Source organism: Antrostomus carolinensis, unplaced genomic scaffold (assembly GCF_000700745.2).
Source record: "Antrostomus carolinensis isolate BGI_N321 unplaced genomic scaffold, ASM70074v2 scaffold9170, whole genome shotgun sequence".
Taxonomy (NCBI): domain Eukaryota; kingdom Metazoa; phylum Chordata; class Aves; order Caprimulgiformes; family Caprimulgidae; genus Antrostomus; species Antrostomus carolinensis.
Genome location: NW_010290943.1, coordinates 25,711 through 45,734, shown reverse-complemented (window position 1 = coordinate 45,734; position 20,024 = coordinate 25,711). Strand labels below are relative to the sequence as shown.

Genomic DNA, 20,024 nt, shown 5'->3' with positions numbered 1-20,024 from the left:
TACCTCAAATTTGGGAGTGGGAATAAGACGCCTAGATGGAAATAACTTAGTATTTGATGGAAAGTATGTGAGTAAGGAAGATGGGAAAACAAGAGAGGGAAATGCTAACTGGTGCAAGAGGCTCAGTGATCAACATATAAAGGAGAGAGAAATAAAAAGATGGAAAGATAAAAGAAGAAAAATGACTGAGAGACTTGCTAACTGTGTTCACCCAGAGTTAATCCTCATTTTAGGGGCACCGTTCTTCTGTGCTGCTTTTCTGCAGCTTAGTCCTTGTTTCAACATCAAAAGGCAGAAATTGAAGTTTAAAAGGTCTGCAAACCCCATTTTTCCAGGTGGTTCTGGAACATTAATCTGAAGTCCTAGTGAGAAATTCCACATGAAGAATGGAAACCTTTTGGTACACATTTTAATTTACTCCCCAACGCAAGAGATTGGCTTGTTTCAGGGAAGTGGCAAAGGAGAGAAAAGAGGAAATGAGGAGCAGCAGAGGTTACCAAACACCATATTTTTGAAGGTAGCTCAATATGATTTGGGTTTTTTGGGTTGTTTTTTTTATTTCAATCAGCTGCAAGAGAAGTCAGTTGTAGGTAAATGTGGTTAGCAATTTAGTCACAGGATTTGTGAGATTCTGTCCCCACAAATCTAGAAGCTACGTCAGTAGAAATAAGGCATCTCATGCTTACACTTAGTGATGTTACATGATTATATGCTAGCGCAGGTGTAAAATTAGAAGCTGCCATTGTCTACTTCCCCAGACATCTCTGGCCACCATCTATGTTCTCTATCTTTCCTTGAGAGAACATAAGAAAACTTCCTAATTTCATACACTACAAACTCTAGAGTGTTGTCTCAAATTTGCACCAGAGGGATCTTTTTCTACTGGAGTCGCTGTTAAAATACAGTGATCTTTATTTTAACTAACGAAGTTTTAAATATCTGCCTCTTGTGAATGTTATTCACCATGGTGTTCTCAAGGAGGAGCCTCCAAGTGAATTTTTCAGACAACTGGAGATGCTTAGAGGTTTAACAGTTGTTTTTTTCCTAGGTATGAAGTAGTCTGCATACTATAATTTCTACAAAAACCCCTCAATTTTGAGAGAGACTTTGAACAGGCTCAGATATCCCCTCTTCACATACTATTTCTTCTTCAGAGCATGCCCTTTCATGACTCTCAGTCTGAATGTTGGGATTTGGAGAGCTGCCTCTTGGTATTAGTTCAAATCAAACTCAGAGGATGTTGTAATGTTGGGACAAAATTTGAACATGTTTATCAAATAAAGTTACATGCAACTTCTACTTGTCAATGTCAAACACACAATGAATTTATAATAGAGATAAGAAAACAATCTTTTTTTATTTTTAAGTACCTTTTTGGGGGGTTTATGAACACTATAGATTCTTATTTACATTTCTCATCATCAAGTATCAGTGGTTCTGTTTCAGATAAAGCAATAATACATACACATGCTACTGAAAGCTACCTAATAGTTTCATTTCTAGGACTGCTCAATTTGAAGTTGAAATTTGTGCCTCATGCTCTTCCTACCATTCAGAGAAACAGAACAGTGGCAGGAGAGGAAAACACCAAGAAAAATGCTACAGTGATGTGTTCCTCAGGACATGATGAATCTAGATTATTTCATTTGGTGCAGGCCTATGTGGAACATCCATCTTAAAAAGAAATCATTTGAAAACAAATCTCAAATATTATATCATCATGTAGTATCTGCTATAGTCTGTATTGAAAATTTGGTCTCTAAGGATAAAGAAAGCATTGAATCTATTTATCTAACCATTTTGGAGTGCCTGAGATGAACTCTATTAATGGGAGAGAAAGCAAGAGATGGAAACAGCAATCATATACATACGAGTACAGTATTTACTCTTTCTCACAACCAACTGGGCTGACAAATTTTCCTAAAGCCACTGGGAATTTAGAACATAGTATTAATAGTTCCACAGCAATAAAACCATTTTTTTTTTCTCCCTTTACACACCCTCTTTAAATTTGTCTCAAGGAGTAATTCTGGCTCAGATACTATGTAAATTTATGTTTTTCCAGGTCATGAAAAGGAGGAATGAGGTTGTTGAGGAGATAGAACAGTTTCAGATGATGAGTAAAAGAGCAAGTGCCATGTGCTTTCCTCTCTACTTATTACTTAACTTACCTTCTGTGGAAGTTAATTCCTCTTTCAAGGTCTCAATAGGGTTCAGCACCTTCTTCCATTTCCAAATAGCCCTCTTCAACCTCTATAAGTAAAACTAAAAACTATAGGTTCATGGGATTTCTTGCTGCAGCCAAGAGTGTAAAAAAATAACAGCTTTGAAAAGTGGTTGTTGAAAGCTAAAATTGATACCATACAAAAAGGCATCAAGATCTTACAAAATACTTTACAGGAACAGTAAAAAAAAAAAAGGGGGCCAAAAATGTTCCTTTAGAATAAAGAACTAAACCGTAGTGTTGCCGCTCTCATGTCTATCCGAAAGCGATGTAAATATGAACTGTGAATATTCACACCAGAACCTGGAGTCCTGGAGAAAGTGTCAAATCATCATTGTGAATTCTGTCCAGGAGGAGAGAACCTTCTTTTGTAAACACCGACAGGTATTTTTCCATCTGGGATCTAATCCAAAGCTTCTGAAGTCAATCAATCTGTTCCATTTGTTTGAATTTGGATCAGCCCCTAATTAGTGGATTCACCTCAAGAAGTACTGGACAGGTCTTCAGACACCATGGAAAATAACACATCAGATGCAAGACGTGTTAAGTAGAAGGAAAAAAATACTTTTGAAAATTCTTTATTGCTTTATCACAATACCTAATCTAAATGTGTAAATGATTACAACTACATGTTGTAGGTATGTTACATTAGACAGGTGACGTTCAGCCTAGTGTGACTGTAAGCATCACACTGAGTGAGAGAGAAGTGTTTCTTAAAAGAAGACAAGGTAAAGATATTTTTGGTGGTTTGAAATTATCTCCACATTAATGTCAAAATTTCACTCATTTCCCTGAACTCAATTTAACTTCAAATATTTTTGTCTTCTTGAAGTCATACCATTAGGTTGAAGATTATTTGCCGAGTTTGGGTTGTTTGGTTTTTTTTTTTCTTTTCCTCATTCCAATCACTCTTCTCACCATGGCAGCCTCCAACATCACAGACTCTTCCAGTTTTCAGAGCTTGCTTTCTTTTCTTTGGCCACAAATAATGCTCTGTGATGAGAAAGCTGTAAGATTCAGCCTGATCTCAGTCTCTTCTTTACTCCCTCTTCAAAACTGTTCAGCACATGCATGTGTTTGGTATATATCTTCTGAAATATCGAGGGATCTCTGACTGCCAGGGCTTTAGGACTGTAGTATAGACTTACTGAGAAGGTACGAGGCACAGGGCTGAGAGTCCTCACTAAGAGGGACCCAGAGGATATTGGGAAAATGTTGTTCTAATTTAAATCAATGTGGATCTTCATTATTAATTAGAGCTAAATTTAGAGAAAGGTCAGGTCATACTTACCTTTAGCAAGTGCTCAGGAAAGGACATTTTAACTTGCTTTCAAGTTTTTAGTGCTACTGGCTCTTAGACAGAGTGGTGGGACTGCTGTTCCAGACCTTGTATGACAATCACATCTCATCCCATGCTATAAAGGTAGTGGAGTTTGGGGCAGGGGTTCCTGAAATAGCACCAAGCTTTGCTGGAACATTTTCACAGTGAAGGAGAGCTACGTGCAGCAGTGCCAGCGTGGGCCCAGGAGGTTAGAAATACACAGCCAGGGTCTGAAAGGCTCATTAGCTCTGGCTTGGCTGACCCAGCTCGTTATTACTCCTGATACCAGAGCAGACTCCGATCCAGGAGCCAGGGATTTGAGGCACTGAACTCCTAAATGCATTGCAAGCATGCCCAAAGTGCTAAGGCAGAACATCCTGGTTCTAAATTTCTAAGATACTATATCTTCTACAGTCAATAGCTTAAGACCTACCTTGTCAATCCCTTATATATAGCAGGAATTCACAAATAAGTACCATGACATGCACAAACAAGAATCATTTCAACATGATGGGTGCTTCATGAGGCTTTTGGTCAATGAGATCAAAAAAAAGAAGCAACAGCTTGTTGCTTCATTTCCTGAAACTGATATCAGTTGTTATAGTACATACCACGATAATTTATAGTTTAAGACATTTAAACACACAACTGCTGTCACCAAGCTGGAATCTGGAAGGAATATCCTGAGCTTTATTTAGCCTGTGAAGGTGTAAGAAAGCCTAACTGCAAAGGTCCTTCTCCAATTTCTGTCAGTTAAAAAGTTTGCCAGCTGGATCCTACAGGTTTCTTCAAGGATCAGCAGAAGAAATAATATTTACCTACGATTTAACTTGCAAAGCAGTTTCCTTTTGCTGTGGCTCAGGGACACTTTGCAGTCACTAGAACTTGTACGTGATCCATGAGTGAGAATGAGCACAACAGAATATAATGAACTTCCCATAAACAGCTGCTTAAGAAAAGTAATTTGAAGGCTTCAAATCTGCAACCTCCTTCAGACTTGTAGTACTCAACCATATGAGTTCTTGCATTCATTGCAGTGGAAATCTTTGTAAGGCTCAAACCTTGCAGAATCAGGGCCAACAATTTTTGCATCAGAGTAAATGAGAAAGGTTTAATTTCTATAGAGTTTAGAACTGGCTTCTATTCTCTTGCAAGAATTGAATACTAATAAATGTTTTTAAACATGATCAATTTTATTTCTCTTTCAAGGTTCCCTGGCTCTTCATAGTACCACAGGAGCACAGGCCTAATGCCTTGAGAATATTGATACCATGAGGCTGCAAGGAAACTTAGTGCATGAAGCAGATAACCATGGATGCTTTCCAACCACCCAGTAACACACAGGGTGACAATACCCCTGTCTCAGCTGTCATCTATCAGGATGGTAGTTTTTAGATCTTGGTTATTATAAATGGCACCATTCACAATTTTTAGTAGATGATAGGTTAGATAGTTGCTGTCTTTCCTATTAGTCTAAGAGGATAACGACCTTAAGAGACTATTTTTAAATAAAATATTAAGTGTGGCAGCACATTTGTACAGAGGGTCCATCAGTTCGATAGGATGGTTAGTGATCAGCTGATATTAAGGAATATTCTAAAGAGCTGTCTCAACTAAATGAAAACTAGCAAGCTAACTTGTTACATAATATCATATATAAAGAGCACCAATTGGTAGCAGTAGTGACATCAAAAGTAATATGTATTTGTGAAGTGACAGCATGTCAGCTTTCTAATTCATTTTTCAGGGGTGGCACTTGCCCTTGTCTTGTTATTCCACGTGGGACAATTTATAAACTTTAGATGATAGATAGAAAAGTGCCTCTGAAATCTCATCTCTGCTTTTGCGGTCTCTAATAACAAAAAGCCTCAAAATGTACTATTTAATGTCAAATATTTGGGCATAATTTAAAAATTTTACCCATCAAATTATTTTAGTATGTGGTAGTCTATTAACTGACTTGGGAAAATGTTCTGGATAACTGAATTTTTAAAAGAATCTAAGAATAAATTTATTATATTAAATCATGTATAAGTAAACCCAATTGATGGTGATATTGCATGAGATGAAATCTAGGTATTCACGCAGTGAGAGCCTTTCAGATTTATATGGGCCTTGGTCTCTGAATGAAAAGCTGAGCTTCTGGGCCTGTTTTTAAAGTTTTGGGGGTTTTTGGTTGGTTGGTTGGGGTTTTTTGTGGTTTTGTTTTGTTTTTTTGTTTTTGTTTTTTTTACAGGTGCTACAGATATTATTTCATCCTTTCCCTTGCTAACTTTTCTAAGGAAAGTTTCCAGAACAGGTTCATTTTCTTTGTTCCAATAGCTAAGACTACTCCTCAGGTTAAAGACTTTAACCTCGCAACCCTCTCCAATGTCTACTTAACAGCGAGTCATCTGAAACTAATAGCCTGGTATGAAGAAACCAGCATGAAGCCAAATTGTTTGAGGGGTTGAGAAGATTCAACCAGTACTTAACAGTAAAATCTGTTCTTTTTAATAGAACTGGGCTGGAAAATATCTGCTAAGCTCCCAGCTGTACTATCCAAGCAAAGCCTTACACAAACATGCACTGTCACTACTCCATCATCCCCCTGGGGACCACCAAAATTGGTGTGAACCTGGCAGTTGTTGTGTTGCGACAAGAAAATGAACACAGGTATAAATATCATGCATCGTGGCCTTTAGAAATTATGTGAGACATCTGGATATGTTTGCCTGGCTAATGCCACAAACACTTCCCACCCCTCTGCAGCAAGCAGTGCTCCACAGGGCTGAGGCAGCACAGATATGCCTGGTGCTCCTCATCTGTCCAAATATAAAAGAGGGAAAACAACAAAATATTTTCTCCCAGGCTGGGGAAAAAAAAAAATCCTCCCATTTGGATTGGATAAAGAAAGAAATTTTGATGGAGGATATTGTTTAGTGCCAACACGATTAATGAAGGTGTTCTACACAACACAACGGCTAATAAAACAATTGTAAAACTGAGATAAATTTGTAAGATACAAATCTTGTGGCATTTCCTCAAAGCATGTGATATCCCCATTGCGACTCCTCTGAAGTCAATGAGATTACTTGTTGATTGAGGCATCAGCAATAAGGATTCAGGCTTTGGCCATACTGCAGAAAGAAACACAAATGGCTGGTATATCCCATACCTTGGAGGAGCAAAGTGTTGGAGGCCAGAGCTTTGATGAAGACCTGCCAGATGATGATGTTAACCCTGAGCCCTTACCATTTAATAATTGGGATTTTTAATCTAACTGTGGCTTCATTAAAGCCCATGTTTACTTGTGGTGCAGACAGCTTAACCAGTGGAACCAGTTGTTAGTTTGGTGTCTTTGCTTCTGTGGCAAACCACATAACTTTGCTTCCAACCCTTTACTCACCAAGATCAGCTGTTGACACCATAGCCCAGCTGATATCTTCTCATCTTTTTATTCATCTTGCCTGAACCTTGGATTTCTCTGCCCTGTGCTATCTTACTCCCTTTCTACCTAGCAAAAAATGTATGTAGGAGACAATGCAACCAAAATGTAAAATGCTACAGAAAAAGCAGTTCATTACATATTTCCACAAGCACAGAGACATTATTAATTATATTCACTCCTATCAGGTTTTATACCTGCACTGGGGTGCTGCACAAGTGTTTGCAGGAGTGGAGGCCACACTCTACTGCTGGTGGCCTTCATGTGGCTGCTCTGAAGCCCCCTCAGGTACAACTGCGTGAGCTTGAGAAGCTCCTTCTGATTGCAGCACAGACATGTGTAACACCCTCCCTCATTCTCAGAGCTACCCCTGGGGTGAAATATTTGCAGTATTATTTGCTCCTTATTTGATGCAGAACTGACTATTTCCATAATTCTTTGTAATGCAACAGTAGAAAATGGGCAAGAAACGGGGTTCTTGTTGCTGTTGCATTCGTTCTAAGGCCATTCCCCCTCCCTGCTATCTTGTGCCCATGGTAACACACTGTAAAATGCCATCCCATGAAAAACAGCTGATTGCCAGTGTTTCTTGATAGCTACAAGGAATCATGAAAGCTAAGAAAAATTTACTCTCTCCTCCCTTTTAATCAGCTGTTTAAAAGAAAAGGGGGCCAAATGGAAAATGAGCATTAGCAGTTACAACCCATGTGAAGTCAATAAAGTCACACTTAGGAAGAACAGGTCTCCATTTGATGTCAGTTCTTACTGCACAGGGCAAGCAGAGGCTGCAGCAGCTTTATCATAACTTTTCAGCAATCTCAGCAGGCAACCCATTCAGCTAACGAGACACATGCCAACAGAATGCCAGTCTGGTGGTAACTTGTAGAAGGCACCAAGGAAGAAATTAATGGAATCATTTTGGTTGGAAAAAACCTTTAAGATCAAGCCCAACCATGAATCCATCATTAAACCATGTCCCTATACACCACATCTACCCATCTTTTAAATACCACCAGGGAAGGTGTCTCCATCACTCTCCTGGGCAGCCTGTTCCAATGCTTGACTACCTTTTTGGTGAAGAAATTTTTCCTAATATCCAATCTAAACCTCCCCTGAAGCAACCTGAGGCTATTTCCTCTTGTCCTGTTGCTTGTTACCTAGGAGAAGAGACCAATATCCAAATAAATTACCTTACCAAGTGTCTGTGACTGGTGGGGCTGCTGAGAGCAGGAGGGAGTCAGGCTGGACATGGAGAGGCCACCTTCCTGCTGCTCTGCACAATGGGGAGAAGTGGGAAATCCTCTACAGGGTGAACTGTGGGCAAATGAGCTCACTGAGCTCTTCTCAGAGCAGGTCAGAGGGAAGCCAGCTGCACCTGAATAGACAATTAAGAGCAATAACACAGTGCTCAGGTGAAATCAGTGTATGCTTCCTCTCAGGGAGCAATATCTCCATGAATAGCTTCAGCCAAGCAGAACAAATATTTGTCTGTCTCAGGTCTTCCAGGGAGATTGTCTGGAAGAAGGAGCTACTGGGGACTGCAGGCAAAATTGAGTTTCAGCCTCAGAATCTTTCAGTGAGTTTGGGTTGGTACCATTCATCTGTGTTAGACAGCTAAAATGATGTGGGTTTTGTTTTTCTTTTCCTCCAGAGAAACACACAACATGTTAACCTGATCCATTTACAAATAGAGCAGCTAAATAGGAATACAAGGAAAGCTTGGGACAACCTAAGCTAGCATGTGGTACAATTAGTGTTTATAACACTCATTAGGAAGGTAAACGATGCCTAAAACTGTTTTCAAGAGACACATCAGAGACTATTTTTCTTTGTGGACTGCATCAAAATATAACTTAACATTACAAAAGAATGGTGATACTACAGCAGAGTGAAAACTATTCACAGCTCACTCACAAAAATAAAGTGAATATTTTACAGGTACTTTACCTAATGAATTCTTTAAAAAAAGTTAGATGAATTCAATTTTTATATTTGTCTTTGATAAATCATCTGTAAAAGTAAAGCTTTTTAAAAATAAACATGCAGTAAACTAGTATTGTACATCAGGATATATTTATCATATTAATGAGAATGGTAATGAATGTCTGTTTATTATGATTAACAGAACTGTGTTCAGGTTGTTTCATTTGTTTCCAAGCCAAATTAACTTTCTCTTTCTAAAGTTGTTGAAGATCAACATTAAATACACAGAAATCATCAGTCAATAAGCTCCTGTAAAACCCTCTTCACTCTTATGTCAAATCTGACATATTTACTATAAATGAGTCTTGAGAATTAAATGTTATTGACAGTTATGAACATATAATACCCAAAGGGGGAAGAACCTGATCTTAGTAACAGTGAGTCATACCAAGCAATGTCCACTGAGCAGAAGATTAAAAAAATGCTTGTGAACTTCACTGAGAACACATATATGTATGAAGTAGAACATGAGAGCAGCTTTACTGGAGACTGAGCTCAGAAAGGTACACTGTTTTTCAAGTTAATGAGCAAATAAGTTTGGCTGCCTTAAAGGTATGTCTTAATTAAATAATTAACTATAAATGAGCTGCTGTACCACTATCAGAGAGGAGAAAGAGTCCAGCTTATAACTTCAGGGCATATGCAAAGAAAGAAAATAGTTGAAATAATGAACAAACAAATTCTGTTTACACCAAAGTTTAAACACGGGTGATTTGGGGTTTGTTGGTTGGTTGGTTGTTTTGGGGGGAGTTGGTTTCTGCCACTCCACTTGCATTTCTTCTCTGGGAGAAGTTCCAATAATTGTATTTCTTCTTAATTGCCAGAAAACTTGCTCCTGCAAACACTGAAATGTGTTTAGAATAACAGTTGATTTCTTTCTGAAATATTCTGTGAGGAAGCTCACGTTTTCTCTCCAAACAAAATGAAAGGCTTCCCTGACTACAGCTTATAGATGTGGACAGAGGTCTAAGAAAGGTGATTAGTGTTTGACAAGGTAGAGGTTCATCCTGAAGACACGTGACCCAAGCTGTTTCGGGACACAACTTCAGGCCACATTGACTGCTCTGAGGTGAGCAAAACTGGAATGTACTGAAGAAGAAATGACTGAATAGTACCAGAAGATCAAAGAGAAGAGGTTTGAGGAACTGATAAAGATGATAGGATGGAGGTTTCCGCGGAAAATTTGAGCTTTGTTTCAGTAGAAGCAGGTTCCTATGACGTATCAACAAAGATTGTCCACCCAAACCTAGATGGACAGAGACAAGGTTGAGCAGTGCATTGGATTCCTTTCTGTACAATAAGAATATTCTCATAATACTTTCAATTTTATGTATGAATATTATTAACCTTTAAGTTTGCTGCAAAGAACAGGGAATTTTACAGCTTATTCTGGACACTGCAATTCTTATCATGAAGTTATTAGCAAGAAGGAATGAACAGTAATTGTGATAGAACAAAGATGTTCTAATCATAACATGTTCTTTACCAGTTAAGAATTATACTCCTGTAACCTCTCTGTTTTGCTGTAATGGGGAACTACTTTTTAACCTGGGAATTTTTCAATAATGAAGCTAAGAAGGAAATTACTGGACATGTCTTTGAACAGTAAGCTTCCTAGATATGCAGAGAGAATGTCATAATCAGCAGGTTCATGAACTTCAAAATGCTGTGTTCATCTGACAGTTCTTTCAATAGTTTTTAGTAAAATATATCTGTAGCCATTGTTTAATCCCCCCTCCCACCTGTGGATTATAATGTGGAATGCCATGATTTATTGTATTGCATAAAAGCTGTTGAATACTGACAGCACCATTAGCCTTCCAATCTTGAACTGGAGTGCAAATCACCTCTGCTTAAGTCACCATTCCCATGAGCCACAAATAAATGTGCAGTTAAAAAGGGTGCCACAGGTTAATCAGAGCTGAATTAGTAAAGAAAAATTAGTAAAGAAGTGAGCAATTCAGGAAATGACATACTGAATCTCTTACTCTAACACCCCATTTCTGTAAGCAACCAATGCTTGGTGCTAGAAACTTCAGAGTAATGGAGAATACTAAAGCATGGGATGAAAACTTGATTTGTTAGAACTAAGAGATGCCGATATTATTTCAGCAGCAATCTTGTGCTCTGATTGCTCCCACCTACACCCGGTACCTTGTTCCCATTCTTGGCAACCAGAACTCAAGTGGTCTCCACACACCTTGGGCTCCTCTCTGACCACTGCCTTCTGGGAAGAGTCCTGATGAAAAGTAGAGATAACCACATTAACTTAGTGGTCTTAATTTATCCCACCAGGAAACATCAAATACTATTGTTCTGCCCTAAACTCCAGATTCCTTGGTATCAACTTCTAGAAAAGAAAAGGAATCCTTCTGCTTGCACTGCAATAAGATGTTTAATTTTTATTCTTAGCCTTTTCTGAGCTAACATAGATTTATACTTTAAACAGTCACAAATCCTTTTTTTTTTTTTCCTGAAAACCATATTCCATCACATTTGTTCCCTATGCAACACACCTCATCTTGTTCCTTTTCTACACACTTAAACCAATTATTTTGTCTCTAGTCATAGAGAAACTACACATTGTCCTTTTTGGAGGGGAAAAACTGGATGTCTGTCCCTAGAACCTTATAAATCTATTGTATTATAAATATTTATCACAAATCTTAATGTTAACAGTTGTTATCCTTTAGCATGCAGAGCCTGTTTTATAAAGGGCCAGGTGCTCTGTACCTCTTCCCACTTCCAAAAGATTTAAGATGACTCATGTTTGGCATTCCACTGATAGGGTTCAGCATACTTCGAGGAGAAACTCTTCCTTCTTAATGAGGAATAATTCTTTTCCCTCCCTATATGTAGATTTTTCTTTCCTGTCTCATCCAAAGTTTAGATATTATTTGTACCTTTACTTGCATTTTTATATGAGCTATTCAGTCCAATCTATTTGTCTATCTGAAGAGACCAGTAACATTCAAACTAAAACATAAAACTATGATTGGTTTGTTTCTTCCTAAGCCACTCATAATTTAGAGCTTCTGTGAGAATCTCCAAATTCAACAGATATTTTGTGCATTAACTTTCCCCCCCCTTTAGGTGAACCCAGGACACCCCAAAAGAGATATTTTATTTTTTTTAAATGATGTTAAATCAAATTTACCTTCTTTTATTCCACTTGTAACTTACAAAAATATACTTCGATAATTCCAAATTAACATAATTAAGCTGAAATAACTGTTAAATAAAAAAAGAAATACTACTTTATTGATATGCTGAGGTAATTCCTCATTCCAAATGATCTTTTTTTCTTATTTAGATCTCCAAATGGGACCTTAATTAATGGAACAAGATGGCCAGTCTTCACCAGTACTGAACAAAAATATTTGACATTAAATACCAATGCTTCAGAGATACTGACAAAATTACGTGCTCAGCAGTGTCGATTCTGGAAATATTTTTTCCCCAAAGTCCAGGAAATGACAGGTAAGAAAATTTCTATAGATGCTTTTATTGAAACTCTTATACAAGGTTCATTTGTTTGATATTAACGTGATACTTTAAACCTTTACATTCCTCTTTGTCACTGAGTTTCCATGAGATGTTCAGACGTTCAACTGTCCATGTTGTGGGGGCGTGTACCCTGCAACGTGCCCCATGCTTCTGGCCATGGGTTCACCACCCTGTTATGCAGCAGGACAAAACCTGGTGACAGGCCAAGACCAAGGACTTGGTCCCTGTGGAGCTTCTCTGCCCCAAAGTCCAGACACAGACACAAATGAAACATTTTAAAGGACTGCAAATCTTCCATCTCAAGATGCCCACTGGAAGGCTCAGCACTGCCTGGTGCTGGGGTACTGGGGAGAGCAGGAAGACATGGCTGAAGTGGGAACCTGGACTGAGATCTCTGAAGGCTTTATTCTGGATGAACTTCATGCATGTATCTAAATTACACTGTGGGGTGTTACACTGGGATTACATTATTTATGGCATTATATTTTTACACACCTAATCCACAGAGGATATAAAGTGTGTTGCTGCTGCCAAAAGGGGATCCTATTCTACATCTCACATGAGACAGCCCTGTGGTTTGCCATTAATGACAAACAAGAAGCTTCAGGATTTGCCTATGCAAAACAGAACTGATTTATGCCTGACTGTGTGTACAGTGTTTTTATGAGATTTATGAGGAAATGACCTCAAGTTACACCAGGGCAGGTTTAGATTAAATCCGAGGAAAAACTTCTTCACCAAAAGGGCAGCCAAGCATTGGAACAGCTTGCCCAGGGAGGTGGTGGAGTCACCTTCCCTGGTGGTATTTAGAAAACAGGTAGACAAGGGGCTTAGGGACATGGTTTAGAGGTGGAATTGGCAGTGTTTGGTTTATGGTTGGACTTGATGATCTTAAAGGTCTTTTCCAACCAAAACGATTCTATGATTTCACTACCCAGAAAAAACATACCAGGCTGTTTGAAACTTCAAGCTCAGTTGATCACAGAGGACTCAGATTTTCTTTAGAAACCCAGTGCCACTGTTCTTGAAAAGCCCACCAAACAGGCCAAACCTCTGTGTTTTTGGACTTCAAAAGGAATCAATTTTACAAAGTGATTTTGCAGCTCTAGAACTGCTTTCTGCAGTTTGTCTTGCAGAAAAAAAAGTCTAATTTCAAAAATAGGACACACTTTAAATGTTCATTAGCAGTTTACAAGCTTTCTGTAGGTTTAGTTTGAGTGTTAGTCTTAAAAAAATATGTAAACTTTGATAGTGCAGAGATGATTCTTTCTGAAATAGTTTATTCCTTCCTCATTTGAGCCTATAACTGTATTATAGCTCAACTTTTATGCCCTCTCAATTCAATAGGTGTTTTTCAATTAAATCAAGAGAAGCAAAATCAGTAGGTAAAATGAATAATTTATAAAGCATACTCTGTCATTTTAAAATCACAGTGTACCAAATTATGCATATATTTGAGGGAATTTTCTCAAAGTCTGACAAGCTTTTTATGCTGAGCCAGGAGAATTGAACTATTTTACATATTTCTTTAACCTGGCTGTGAACCTCTATGGAGTGATGTGTATCTTACAAATGGACTATGCATAACCAAGTGGTCTGTGCTGGAGCAGAAGAGAGCACATCACCAGACACAGTTGAACACAGCTTGGCAGGACAACAGAGTTTCTTTGCATGGTTCTGTGGTGGGAGGGATGACAAAGCAACACTCTGCATCTACCAGGAGACATAAATACATCATTTTGCCATATTCAGTAATTTACAACATAAATTTACATAATTTAATTAAAAGAAATTCCTGAGCACATTCTTAGCAAAAGGATAGAATTGTCATGGCTGAATCCCAATATAGAAATGAGATAAGAATATTGTCAAGAAGTATTGCTGTTTTGTCATATGTCAACATCTATCAGTCCTTAAAATATTGTAACAGAAATACCATGTTTTTGTATTTACTTTCCCTATACACTCTTATACAGTTCTGACAAAGAAACCTTTAAGGTTCTGCTTACAAACATGAGATAACACTTTATAGTGTAATAATTCTCCACTGAAATATTATTTTGCATTTCCTATCTCCTTTTATATCCAAAGGATGATGCATGCCATAAATACACATATTTCCTCAACTTCTGAAGGCCTATATTTTCCATTACTTCTCTATTTAAATACTTTTAGAAAAAGAAGGTTGCCTTAATATGATATAAGATGACAGAACAAGTAGTAAGGAAACTATGTTATTCATATTTCAAGTTATAGTTCAAATATGACTCAGACAAAGTGGAATTTCATCAGTTAGAACCTGAAGAGGACAATCAAACTGACTTGTTTTGCAGAAATTGCAAGAGGATTTCTCATTGTGCCTAAGAGTCAGAATTTGACATGGATGTGCTTGCTAATGAACCATTTGTTTAATTACTGGTCCACTCCTGGCACAAGCCTTGCTACTACTCTGAGGTCTTCTGGGAATGCAATGGCCAGCTCCAAATGTGTTCAGCATCTGAGCAAGCTGGTTCCCATGACAGGCTGGGTAAGACAGGTTCCTTGAGACAGTTAAATATAGGAGACAGGAAAATATTTAGTCCCTGCCATCTTTATGGTTAGATATTTTCCATTTTCCTCAAGCAACCAAATAAGATGTGTTAAAAAAAAAATTGTCATGGTTGTGAATTGAGAAAATGAGTAAGAAAAAATTAAGCTTCAGACACTAACACAACAATAACAGCCATATATAAAATACTGGCCTTTATATCTCTAGAGTAGTTTGTATGATTTAAGAATATTTCTCAATGTCTTCGCCTTCAGTTTCAGTATATAGAAGTATAATTGAAGACATGAGTCAAAACCTGTAGCTTTGTGTCTAGCCTGATCATAATCACTAAGGAGGTGAACTGGACATGGATATGCCTTATGTGGGCTCTCAATTCCAGCCAGACACAATTTCTGCACAGATTTCAACCCTATTGCAAAGGCACCTGGAATACCCTCCATTCCCACTCGTCCCAAGACAAGATGGGAACATTCAGCATTTAATATTTCATTCAAGGGTGTGAGCACTGGGACAACTGCCAGAACTTTTTTCTGATGACTGCTTCTAAAAGAAACACACCGGAGGGACAGTAAACAGTAAGTGACTCTTAAGTAGCTTTTAGAGCAATCATTTGTTAATTATAAAAGCATCTATGTTAGACTACCTCCTTAACACAATCCTTAATGCATCTAGAGCCCTAACTATTTATATACGCCTGTTTCCTCTTGATTATAGAAAGCTGCAGGCAGCCAAGCTTTCCATTTTTGTTCCATTACTATTTTAGTGTGCCTAATACATATTTTTCTATTTTATTTCATATTGCTGCATCATATATTATCTATAGAGAAATCAAACTTCAAAGTAGCTAATATAAATACATTATATTTTAAAATTAGCCTAATAATATTTAGAATGTGGAGACAGAAGGAAGTTCAACCTCTTAGCCAGTGAATAACCACAATAATTCTATTTCCTACAATCTTCCAAATAGTTTCTGGATTCTATACAGCTAAATACTCAGGGTAGTAAAAATATTAGTGTGAATAATCAGAAAAATCACCATCAGAAATAGTTTTCAGTTTCCACAGAGCTAGATGCTGCACTCATTATGCATACTGAAAAGTGAACTAGTCAAAAGTAATCTCACCAGTACTGCTGCAATTGTACTCAGTGCACCTCTGAGCAATAAGCTATGTACCCTAGCAGTCTGATTTCCTTCTAACTCCAGTACCTTGGACCCCAAGTCATAGGAAAGATAACAATATTTCATTTCCCAGAGAGCATTATTGACTTTTTATAAGAAAACAATAATTTTAAAAAAGGAAGTCCTTAAATACAAATGAAAACAAATATACTGTTGCAGTTAAAAGAAAAAACATTGTTATTCAAACTGTGTGATTAAAGAACATTGAATAGAGATTGATATTATTTGTTTTCTCCTTTCTGAACATTTGTGTTGAAACTAACACCATGAGAATCTACTGCATAGATAAACTTGTAGCATTTACCATACTAATGAATGAGATTGATATTATTTGTTTTCTCCTTTCTGAACATTTGTGTGGAAACTAACACCATGAGAATCTACTGCATAGATAAACTTGTAGCATTTACCATACTAATGGTAATTAGTATGGTAATTACAATAATTTTGCAGGTACCCACATTTATGAGCTGTTGAGGACAGAAAAATTAATTCTAACTTGTCATCCTTTATTAATTATACCATAACATAACAGCTATATGGCCTTTGTCCTAATCTTAATGTTAATACCACAAAAATACATTTAAGATTAACACTTTATTGGCACATCTAGCAGTTCAACAAATGATGGTATGGAGATAAATTTAACTTTGCTATAATGCCATTAAAGTAAAGACTGTATGCCTGCATGGAAAGAAAAGAAATGCCAGCTGTCTGCACTGACATTGCCAAGGAATAAAAAAATAAAATAAAACCAACTTTCATTTCTTTGGTCAGTTAAACTGGGACCTTTCTGAGCACTGAGATATGATTCATTGCATATTGAAAGCTCCCTTTTTCTCCTTGTAAACTTCACCAGCCTTTGCATTAGTCTAATTGGTATTGCTATAAAATTTGGGATCACCTAAATGACTACATGTAATAAAATAACCTCACTGTATTATTAGCTGACGTCCGTAGTGGTGCAGCACATCGTAGTAACCCAGTGCTCTGAGCTGTAATTATTGGTCAAGTCGAATTCTCTAATCTTTATTTTTATGCTTTCTAGTTGTCAGCTCGTCTAAGTCATGGGTGGTTGCTTCAGAGAGATTGATGATGTTGGTGATAATGGGATGCATTGACTTGTGACTTCAATTTGGATCTTATCACTGAAAAAAGCAAACAAATGGGAAGCAAAGTTCTTATATCAGTGTTTTCCTTCCCTCTTTTGTCTTTTAGATTCATAATGGTGGCTACTCTGAATTTCTCGTTGTCTACTTTCTCTAGCTGACTCACTTCTTCACTGTGATCTCTTTAAATAATGAGGCATTTCAGTGCTTCTTATACTCTAGAACAGTAACTATTAATTGAAGATATGTGAATGGTAGAGTTATTCCAGTTTTTGAAGTCTTTGTTTAGAATTCAAACACATCTAAACCTGAAAAAATAAAGAAGGAACAGAGGTTTTGGGGGGTTTTTTGATGTTTTTTTTAAATTCATAAGCCGAGGCTTTACCTGGATAAATAAAACTGGATACCCATAATTAAGAATAAGACTGAAAATACAGTTGAGGCATTTTTCTATAAATAATACTAGTGCTGGTTCATATGTTAAATTATCAATCCATTTGACATGCATGGAAATGGCTTTACCTGAGACCCTGGCTACATCTTTAAATTAAGAAACATGCAAAAGCAAGTTCTTAGAGTCAGGAAAGTAAGGTGTTGTGCATGTCTTCTCCCCATGAGAGTTCTGTGAGTCACATCTGCATAGCTTAGGAATCAGAATGTGGTTTTAGTCCTACCAGCATTTACAAATCCTCTTTGAGTTAATGACATTTGTGTCTGGCAGAAAAATTTCAATAATGATCTGAAATTTTCTTTGATTTCTGATGTAACCAAGCTTATTTATATTTTTGAACTGAAGGAGTGTAATTAATTTTTTTTCATATATTTGTTCTTCACTACTTTCCTTTTGACTACAAGCAGAAGTATAAAACCGCCCCAAGAAAGAGTATCTTGGTTTTATTTCTGGTCTCGCTGAAACCAAAAAGTAATGTAAATCTCATTTCAAAGTCTCATTAAATTGCCATCTGGATTTCCAGACCAAAAAGGTTTGGAAGTGTTGAGCTAAACTGCAGATAAGCAACCAAATTACTGGATGTCTCTTCAAACTAAACCTCTGAATCTGTTAACTCTCTTTCCAGAATATTTTCTGTACTGATGTGTAGAACACAAAAATATTTCATTTTCACATAACCAGTTAAACTTACAGCACTGACAGATCATAAAAAAAAAAAAAGGAAAAAGAGTATATTTATGGAGGGAAAGGGCTTATGCTCTACTGCAGCAGAAGAACATAAAGTCAAAAGAGCATAAAGAAACCATGGAACTGTTATCTCATGAACATGAGTACCAAATTTTTTTGGAAGCAAGATATATCAATATGAGACACTGAGATAATTAGGTCCAGAATGAATAAAGACATTCATAGATCATCAATAGTTTCTAAACTTTAAGAAAAACTCTACAACTGATCCAAAATAAGAAGCCGTACTATGTGATACAGCCTACATAAGCTGTCTTTCCTTTAGTTGTTGTATGGGTTGTTCCTGCAAGGTCACTGCATTTCTCCTTAGCATTAATTACCTTTTGGGACTGGAAGAAGTGATCCCTGTCCATAAAATACTCTAGGAACCTTGTAAAGAGATATATTTTTATTACTTTTCTCATCCTCACCCTCTGTTCTGATACCTGTAACAAATTCGGCAATAAATATTGCCTTGAGACACAGGATTAGTTGGCAAATGCTTTATAGGCTAGAATGAAAAAGAAGAGAGAAGATGGTTTCATGTTGACATAGTGGACATTTTACAGTATCCTCCTCCAAACTTGTGCCCCTTACGCATTAAACTTGCGGATTTATTCCACAGCAGAGTGAAGTCCCAGCCATCCACTGAAACTAATGGCAGTACTCTTGTTGCCTTGAACGAAGCTGCAATTTCACTGTGTCTTTTCAAACACCTATCTCAGTTTGCATATCATAGTCTTCAGGATATGTAAGTTTCACTGTAGAGTATAATGAACTAAAGAAATATTTTGAGGATTTAAAAAAAAACCCAACAAACTGGCTTTAAAATGGAAATTTTAATGGACAGAAATATTATCCAAAGGCAATAAGCCCATACATAAGTATATTTATTACCCTGTGATGCGCCAGAACAATATCTTTGCAGTCTTTCCTTACTGATGTAAGGATAAATTGTTAATCACTGAATTTTCAGTTATTCCAGGTTTAAGAGGCAAAAGCCCAACCTATAATGTATTTGGAGGAAATTACATTGATAATCAAAATTATTTTTCAATTAGCATATAAAAAGATTCAAATTTAGATTAATGTAACCCATTTCATGTTTTACAGGAAATATTGATGAAGCAGAACGAGAGTGGAAAGCAGGATTCCATCGCTGGAACAATTACATGTCAGACTGGAAAAATCAATTTAATGATTACACTAGCAAGAAGGAGAGATGTGCAGGCTCTAATTAATATGTTTACCCTTTCTGGTATGTCCGTGTTACTGTTCATCAGACAAACACACAGGTAGCTTTCTAAGACATCTAGCATTAAATAAGTTAAGCACATTGAAAAAGTTATGGATATAATTCTAATTCTCCAGACCTTTCATTTATATTTTACCTTATATCTCAATAAACAATATAGGACATCTGTACCCTTTGAAGCTTCACTGTGTTAAATAGAACTATAGAGATTAAAGTATGAAGATTAATGTTGTACAGATTATAACAAACACTAGATGTTTAAATTCACACTTCAAAGAAAAAAATGTAAA

General features: G+C 37.0%; 1 protein-coding gene across 2 annotated transcripts in view; it reads left to right on the top strand.

The window, feature by feature from the left end:
* Positions 1–19,734, top strand: part of BCHE (butyrylcholinesterase) — a 33,405-nt gene extending 13,671 nt beyond the window's left edge. Inside the window, exons 3-4 of one of the 2 annotated variants that reach the window (XM_010174971.1) lie at positions 12,269–12,435; positions 19,593–19,734. In XM_010174971.1, coding sequence (XP_010173273.1) covers positions 12,269–12,435; positions 19,593–19,720 — 295 coding nt within the window. In that variant the 3' untranslated portion in view covers positions 19,721–19,734. The remainder of the gene's footprint in view (positions 1–12,268; positions 12,436–19,592) is intronic. The other variant, XM_029086768.1, reaches the window with a different exon arrangement.
* The last annotated feature ends 290 nt before the right edge of the window (positions 19,735–20,024 follow it).